Below are 8,630 nucleotides of genomic sequence, written 5' to 3'. Positions count from 1 at the left end.
CACCTCCGCTCCCACACAGGCGAGCGGAAGTACCAGTGCCCCGTCTGCGGGAAGCTCTTTCTCCAGTCCTCCCACCTGGTGCGCCACAAGGCCATCCACACCGGCGAGAGGCCCTTCAAGTGCGAGGACTGCGGCAAGCTCTTCGGGCGCGCCTCGCACCTCGCCACCCACCGCCGGGTGCACACGGGCGAGAGGCCCTACAAGTGCGTGCAGTGCGAGAAGGCCTTCACGCAGAAGGCCGGGCTGGTCCTCCACATCCGCCTGCACACCGGGGAACGGCCCTACAGGTGCGACAAGTGCGGGAAGAACTTCCGCTCCTCTGCCCACCTCGTGTCCCACCAGCTTCTTGAGTCAGGCGAGAGGAACTTCAAGTGCTCCACCTGTGGGAAGGCCTTCAAGCAGGCATCGTCCCTCAAGCAGCACCTGAAGACCCACGAGGCACGTGAGCCTCACCGCTGCTCCATCTGCAGCCGAGCCTTTTCCAGGTCCTCTTACCTCCAGCTTCACATGAGAACACACAGTGGGGAGCGGCCGTACCACTGTTTGCTTTGCAACCGGACATATGCCAAAATTTCTACCTTTGAAAAACATTGTAAAAAGCACCAGCAGGATGAGGAAAGGTCTGATGTTAGACCCAGGCCAGTGACCACCAGGGCAAAAGCCTTGGCTGAAAAGAAAAAGCAGGAGCAGAAACAGCAGCAGTGTGACCGAGAGGACAGCCTTGAGCAACCTCTCCAGGCTGACCCGAAGCAGTAGCAGCAACGCCAGGTAGAAAGGCTGTAAAAGTCACTAAAACAAGAACTGTTCCTGGCCTTCCACAACATGGCTCACGAGAAGCAGAGCGTCTGGTTTAATTTGTATCAAAAGACAATGGCATGCTGCACCAGCATTACTCCAGAGCCTGATTCCAAGTGGAATTCTTTCTTTGACACAAGGTTCAATGTAAATGCTTCTTTGAGGTGCAGGAGATAAGTAAAAGTTGCTGAGGCTCCCTGTAGTCGGTGTGGTGTGCAGGACCCTCCATGGTTACAGGAGGATTCCACGCAATGCGTGGACCCTGCTGGTTTCATTTCACGTCAGCAGCGTTTTCTAACACAGACGCTCAGGGCTTCCTGACCAAGGCCCCTGCTTTTACCCAGATTGAAAGACCGATGCTTCTTTGTACGTGGAAATAAATTAAATTGTAGTCTCTTAAACGAAGTCAAAGTTTTAGTTTGAAGAGAGAAAGAGAGGTGGCGCACCTACAGAAAACAGATTTGTACCAACAGTGGGTTTAGGAAGCAAGCAGGAATTTATCCTGCAAAGTGCAATTTGTTTTTAAAAGCACTGTATGTAGCGAGAAGAAAGCATCTGTGAGCCTTTTCTGGTTTTCTCACTGTTGATTATAACCAGGCATTGTACTTAGCATCCAGATAACGCTGCCTATGGAGTGCACGTAAAGCACGGCGGGTTTTATTGCCAAAGCAACTTAACTCACCTTTCTCAAAACTAATGAAGACAGGTGTCAAAAGTGTGCAATTCATCTTCAGTTGAATGAGTTTGACAGTTGAAATACCAGCTTGTAGGAAAGGTACAATGATTTTAATTTTATTTTTTTTTACCTGATTTTTGGGGAATGTAAAATGTAGCATCAAGGGAGTCCTAAGCCCCGTCTCCATCTGAATTAACAAGCGGCTGTAGCTGGTTCCCTGGCCAGTCACCACGTGGGGGAATGAGGCAAGATGCCACAAAAGGGTTGCTGTCGAAGCAGAATGTTTCAGATTTATTCTGGGGTGCGAGATCAGGCTCCAGTGAGTACTAAATAACTTGGTAAACATTAATAAAACTGCCCTTATTGCAGCAATGTTCTTTATGAGCCAGCACTTTGTCCTGACTTTTTGTAAGCTTTACGTCATTCCAAAAACAGTATGAGGCTACTTTACAGCTTTATTTATTGCTTATTGTTACCCAGGAAATTACTCTCGCAGAAAAAAGGAAGCAGTGAGTTTGTTTTAAGTGCACATTCCTAATTTTCTGTACCAAGTTCCTGATCTTTTGTAACGCAGTTTCCCTGCAATTGTGTGAAAACACAGATTATGCACTTTAAGGATCTTTTTGGATAGGCTTCTGGTTTTGGTTTCTGTAGCATACTCACAACGCTGTTTTAAAGTGAAAAGTTGCACATTTAAAGCATTGCAGTGTATCCGGCCAGAAACGTTGGTAGGTGATAGAGCTGCATCACATCTGAAAACTGATTTACAGCTAACAAAACTGCAGTGAATAATTCTCTGACTTGTTGCACTTCAGGATTTACTTGATGCTGGGTGTACAAAGATACAATTGTTACTGTTGAACTGATGTTTCTATTCAGCTGTTTAATCTACTTCAAATATTTACGTGGTCAGATATTTCAAATAAGATGTTTCCTAAGCTAGAGTTTCTTGTCATCACAAATTCTAATGTCAATTTTTGCTACAGTCTTCAGATTTTGTTTTGTGACCAGTTGTGTTGTTTAGGAGGAACTAGACACTGGGGTTTATTTCCAGTTCAGTTATGCCAGTGCCATATAAGTAGAGTTCTATCTTTTTTGTATTTCAATACATGTTATTAAAATAATATACACCACCGTCTTTTTCCTTTTTAAAAAAAAAATCCTGTTATCACCTAAACAAAAGTTTGCTTACGGAAGTGAAACACATTTGCTGATTTTCCAGCATTCCTTAAAACTTCGCTGCAAAGGTAACTGCAAAATGAAGATTTGTCTTTATTTCTGGCATTTTTCTCTGCCAAACGTGGACAGCAGTGCTGTGGTGGCTGTGTCTGTACAAAATTTCACATCAAAACTTCAGTAGCAAGAAGATAGAAAAGTGGCCTTGTAAAGATCAGTTTTATGCTGCTGCTTAATAGTTTTGAAGGTGGTTTGGTTTGGTTTGGTTTGTTTAAAAAGCTTCCCATTTTGCTCTTCTGGTTTCCTGCTCTGTCAGCTGCCGTCCCCCTGCAGTCAGAAGTCCACAGTGTTCAGGACGCAGGATGAACTCGGACTTTGGACGATGAAATCCAGCGTCGAGAATATTTCAGAATGGAAAACCTGAAAATACGCTGTGATGCGCTGACTGTGGCAGTGCAGTGCAGGCCAGGCCCATCCTTTCGATTTAAGAGCTGGTGGGGGGAACAAGTTCAATCCATGCATCACTCACAGAAATGCTGCCACTTTCTTTTGAAATGTATTTTTCAACCTAACGTGTTGAGGGAGCAGGACTGTGCTTCCGTGTCACGACTGCCAGGATGGAGGGGCACCTCTCGGTGCCATCACGGCTCGCAGTGGAGTTTGGAACGCGTGGGAGACGCGGCCCAGCGATGCAGTGCTTTGTTTGCTTGCTTTCCCCCGTCCAGCAAGGTCAGGAATGTTCCTTCTCTGGGGTTTGTAAAAGTCAGCATTGGATCTGTGGATGATTTGTGGAAAAAGCATATTTTGTTTTTAAGATAAATTCTTTTTCTGGCTGTCAGCACATGAACTCTGGTGCTGAATGATTCAGCCTGAATGCACATCCCATTGACAGTTAACAAGATGAAGAATATTTTTGTAGATGTGCTAACAGCAATAATTGTCACTCCCGCTAAGATTAGATCCTACATGGAGGAACATCTTTGTGGGGTTCTGTCAGTGCTCTTCTAGTGCTGGTACCTTTGAGTCTGCTCCAGAGAGAGTTCCCAGATGCGGTTCGCCTCTAATTATCTGGGGACAGAGTAAAAGTTCAGTCTCATCACCCAGAGGAAAAAACAGTGGCAGCATTTTAAATTATGAAAACGTAATTCAGTAGAGGTACAGTGCAGCATGTGTGTACTACATCTGCCCCCACCTGTCATTTTCTAGCTTATAACCTAATTTGAGTTTGTTAAACATCTCAGGCTCCTCCTGTCATTGTACTGCTCTCTCTTTCACTTTTAGTACTGTTGATAAGTAGTTCTTGTACTGACAGGGCATTTAATATTAAGAAACCATCTATTGGTGCCCTTGTGGGTGGAAAATTCACTTGCATCCTCTGCTATAGGGAGTGAAAAGCGTAACTGACAGATGTGTCCAAACCTCAGGTAGGTGCTGCTGGCGTAATGCTGCTGGTTCATCCACAGGGAGCTCCCCAGGACCCTGAGGGTCCCACGGTGCAGCCCCCAGAGCTTCGAGCTACCAAACCTGCTTTTCTGCAGGTTGTCACATGCCAATCTGCACTGATGACAAAAATGCGGATTTTCTGATCTCTTCTGGCGTTGATGCAATGTGAGATCAATCTAACAAGTGCCAGTGAGGTTTGCGAGCACACAGAAACCCCTCGGGTATCCAGCAGGCTGATTCTTTGGCTGAGATGGGGGCATAACTCAAAATTATTTTGTAATGCCATTAGCTTATCACCATCCCTTCCTGAAGAGTGAGCTATCCCTGCCAGAGCCTAAAAACCAGCGGTGTCAGGACTGGCACTTTGAAGTATCCTGGCTGTCATTGCTGGGAGGTTAGCGAGTTGCTTAAGCCTTCTGAGCCTCCTTCAGAACTGGCTGTGATGTCAGCCTTGCAAAGCTCTGACACCTGCTCCTTGGTCAGCACCAAGGCTTGAGGGATGTTCTTTTTTTCCCCAAAAAGCCTCACCACACTTCTGAGCCCCACACAGCACTACTCAAACCCCTTGTTGGCATGGCAGCATCCTTTTTCTTGGCTGGACACAGGGGGCTTGCATGATCCGTAGAAATGGAGAGGTGCTGTGGATCGCTGCCTGTGCATGCGAGGGCGCTGCATGGTGAGGTGTCAGCAGAGCCTGCTCTGTGTCCCACTGGCTCTGTTAGCGTTCAAGCCAGACATTACACCTATGCCTCTTTGCTGCAGCAATGCTGTGCAGAGCCACTGAAAAGGCTCGGTCTTGGGGAGGGATTCCATGTGAGCACTGCTGGTGCAGTGGGGCAGACAGCAGGTGGGATTTGGAGACCTGCCAGACAGCCTCACCTGCAGAGACTCTTGTGCTGAAGCATCAGACCCCTCTGCTGAACTCAGGTTCAGGCTCCAGAGAGGGTGATGAGAGTCACATCTACCTTGCCTGGCCTTGAGGACGCTGGGACAGACAGTGTCCCCATTTCTTGTCCTCACATGCTGCATCAGGTCCATACAAGTGTTGGAAACAGCTGAACCGAGAGCTGATGATGATGATAAAAATGTGGTGGAAGTAACTTGGATCCTAAGCAAGTAAACAGCAAATGAGCACTATCCTGGGATTGCAAAACGTGGTTTTTTTTTTTTAATTCGAGATGGAGTACAAGATGTTGTCGTTCTTGTATGCATGTCTTTACCTGAATGTCCCCTTTCACAGCCTGGGAGAGGCAGATGGTCCCTGCCTGAAGACATGTCGTTCTGCACATGAGATCATTGTGAAATGTGGAATGAGGTAAAAACTACAAGAACATCTGCCGGCATCTTTGGTGTGAATTTGTCACTGTAGATGTTGCTAGCCATGAATGCCTAACTCAGAGCATGGCTGAGCGGGATGGCAAGTGCAGACTGAAAAAGGCAGGAGCATAGGCTCCGGGAAGATTTTCCTAGGTTTAGATTTGGCTTTGCAGAGGCTCAGTGCAAGCCCCTGGATGACCCTGGCAGCAGCGGACACATCCAGAACAGCAGCGGTCCCACAGAGGTGCATTGCACTCCTTTGGCCTCGCATCTGCCAGTTTGGGCAGCCAGGTGGAGCATGGTGGTGGTGACAGCCTTGAGCTGTTTGTCCAGCCACAGTGATGCCAGGGAGGAGATGAAGGGTCAATGCCCAACAACAAACCCAGAGGTGTGAGCCTTAGCAGTGCTTTAGGCTGCATCCTCCAGCCTTCCCCTCTGATGGTCCGGGGCAGCTGGGGAGCTGCACGCAGCCTGGGCCAGAAGGACACGTTTTTCACCAGACACTCATTGCAGCCCAGAGACCAAAACAACATTTTATTCTCACCATTTCCACACACACTGGAGGCTGTGCCTGGTCTGTGTTAAACCGCTGTGGTCACACTTCATGGATTCCCCTGTCCCTTCTGACTGAGCCTGGACACCTTGCCAAGGCACATCCCAGCCCGAAAAGCTGTCCCCAGCCCAGGACCCTCATATGCTTTCACTTCCAGTTCTGCAGGCTGCTAAAAGCAGGAGGATTTATCAACAAGAGCAAAGCCTGGGCTGTTAGATGGTTATGCTTTGCCTTTCAAGCCAAGAAATGCATGGGCTCTGCTAAGCCCCTGTGACGGGACAGGGGCTGTGCTGCCTGGGTTAGTATCATACACAGGGTGGTCAGAGCCCACAGGAATCAACAGGAGCCTTTCCGTTCAGGCCAGTGGGCTCAGAACCAGGCTCCTGTCACCAGCCCCTCTGCATCACCTCCTACTTCAGCCCTTGATTTTGCCTTTTCCCTTTGCAAGCAAGCTTGGATCGCAGCGTCCACCTGCCTCTGGCCCCATGCACCTCCCTTGCGTACAGCAGCAGGGAACGAGCTTGAGAAAAGGCATTCACACACCGCATCCAACCAGGTGGGCACTGGTCGATAGGCTTTCCTGAACCATGTGGGTGTTTCTTGTTCACAAAGCCGCAGAACTTAGTAAGCTGCTTAAGTCTAGCACAAGCTTAACTCCAAGGAGCCCCTAATCGCACCCAGTCTTTTTCCCGGAGGAGCGATGCCGCTCTGCATCTCTCCGGCGTGAGCAGGAGGTGCTCACCTGCTTCCCACCAGCTCACTCATGCTCAAAGAACTCATGGCAAGCAGCAGTGACCATCGCAATGAAGGCTACAAACTCCTGGAAGTCGCACTCTGCATCCCCATCGCTGTCCAGTGCCTCCATGACTTTGTCCACTGTCTCCTGGTCTTTGATCTCCTGAAGGGATAGAAACAGGCAGCCAAAGCTGGGGAGGATCAGAGCAAGGCCCAGACAGTAACGTGTCCCCACATCTCAGTGCTCTCATGGATGAGTCTCTGTTCAAACACATCCCAAATAGCTCATGGCTGTTTCCCATCTCTGTTGGAGCACCACCCTGCACCTGCAGCAACACCTGCACAACAGCGGCCTCCTGAAGTGGGAATCACAGCCACAGCTGGGCCACTGGGAATGGACATCTTGAGCCCCTTGGGGCAAGGCTGTCACTCCTTCCCAGGGAAGGAAACTCCCCTAGTATTCAACCCAACCCCAGCCCACAAGACAGGCTGTTGTCCTTGTCTTGCCAGCTGTGAAGCTGAAGCAAAGCAGTTAACACACTGCTGTGTGAAAAAAAAAAATCCCTTCCCCTGCTCTTGGTTCCCATGGGAGACCGAGGTAGCAGAGCCCAGCAGCTGCTCGACACAGCACGTAGCATGGAGGGCAATACTTACACCAAGGAAATGGGTCAACTCATTGTTAATGAGCTCCTTCAGTTCTGATTTCTTCAGCTTGTGCTTGTCTCCCTCCTTCCCCGAGTACTGGTGGAAGGCATCAATGATGGCAATCATGGCCTTCTCCAGCTCAGACATGGTCACAGCGTGGCCTTGAGGTCAAAGGAAGTGATGGGTGCGTTAGCCTGGGCAAGCTCCAGCTGTACCTTTTGCTTTGCAAGCACAGCCACCCCGGGTCTCCCCACACATGTCAGCAATGTGTGACCCTGCGCTCAAAACATGCTGCTGAAAAGCACCGCTAGCATCTCTGACTTCAGGAAGATCCCGAGAGACCTTGGCTCTGCCTCTAGGAGCTCTTGAGAGGAGAGCCACAATGCAAGGAGTGCCCAGTACAAGACTGGTACATGCCATGGCACATCCCTTGGGACTGATTTGAGTTTGGCACCTTGGGTCTTTGTGTGGCTAGAGCACAGGAGAGAAAACAAGGAGAGGCTGCAAAGCCCTGGTGGCCTCCAGCAAGGTGCTCCTGCATTTTCCATATGTGCCGACCTGGATAGCAGGAGGCATGTTGTCACTTCACCTCTTAACCCATTGCTGTGTTCTTGCCTGGGAGAGGGGCAGGCAGGAGTTTCATTTCTGCCCATGGACCTTCAGAGAGGTTTCTCTGTCCCCTCTGTCACAGGCGCTCTCGCCTCTCCCTTTCTTGCCTGCAGGCCTGTCTCCAATTGAGCAGTCAGGGGAACCCAGACAGGAGCCAGTTTTGATGAGTGCCAAGAGGACAAATAAGGACATCGCCTCTAACCTCCCTCCTCCCACACTTGATCTGGAGACCCTCTCGGGAATGTTAATCATTGGGATTGCGGTGTTTCCTGCAGATTTCACAAACAGACAATCCAGAGACTCCAACTGAAAAGGGAAAGATGCAAAACCACCTTCCCAAAAGCACTGGCACTGGAGGGGAGGGGGGGGAAGCACCTTATTGTCTGGCACTCGGTTCATTCATACCCCACAGATAAATGTCTCCTGCTCTGTGGCCTGGATGCTGTTTCACCACCACAATGCGCCATGCTGACGGCACTGGATCTCATCCCACAGCCTGACTCTCAAGCTGATGCCCTCCCCCCCTACAGCAATAGGTGTCCAAACTGTAAGACTGTTTCCCATCAGGTAGGAAACACTCCTGGAGCACTCCATGCATGCATCCTAACAGCCCTTTCCACACTCATGCCCTGCCTGTGCCAGGTTGCGGGAAGTGTTTCAGTTCCCCGCTGGCCACCGCTG

General features: G+C 49.5%; 2 protein-coding genes across 2 annotated transcripts; one reads left to right on the top strand and one right to left on the bottom strand.

The window, feature by feature from the left end:
• Positions 1–66: 66 nt before the first annotated feature.
• LOC104546995 (zinc finger protein 239-like) lies at positions 67–756 on the top strand (the record flags this gene model as incomplete). The annotated part of the gene is made up of 1 exon (XM_010192532.1): positions 67–756. A coding segment is annotated over one exon (690 nt), but the record flags the coding sequence as incomplete, so codon positions are not given.
• Positions 757–6,379: 5,623 nt separating this feature from the next.
• On the bottom strand, positions 6,380–7,490 carry S100B (S100 calcium binding protein B). Its single transcript, XM_010192531.1, has 2 exons — positions 7,350–7,490; positions 6,380–6,858 (listed from the first exon to the last, which is right to left on the bottom strand). The coding sequence occupies exons 1-2, from the start codon at positions 7,485–7,487 to the stop codon at positions 6,718–6,720; spliced, it is 279 nt and encodes a 92-aa protein (XP_010190833.1). The 5' UTR covers positions 7,488–7,490; the 3' UTR covers positions 6,380–6,717.
• Between the last annotated feature and the right edge of the window lie 1,140 nt (positions 7,491–8,630).

Source organism: Mesitornis unicolor, unplaced genomic scaffold (assembly GCF_000695765.1).
Source record: "Mesitornis unicolor isolate BGI_N332 unplaced genomic scaffold, ASM69576v1 scaffold33989, whole genome shotgun sequence".
Lineage (NCBI taxonomy): Eukaryota > Metazoa > Chordata > Aves > Mesitornithiformes > Mesitornithidae > Mesitornis > Mesitornis unicolor.
The sequence above is the reverse complement of the archived record's forward strand: the minus strand, read 5'-3'. Positions and strand labels throughout refer to the sequence as shown.

Excerpts from the sequence above, each read along its gene's own strand:
- S100B (XM_010192531.1), bottom strand. The coding sequence starts at position 7,487 with ATGTCTGAGCTGGAGAAGGCCATGATTGCCATCATTGATGCCTTCCAC. Across the intron at positions 6,859-7,349 it reads AGTTGACCCATTTCCTTGGT|GAGATCAAAGACCAGGAGAC; the intron begins GTAAGTATTGCC and ends CTATCCCTTCAG.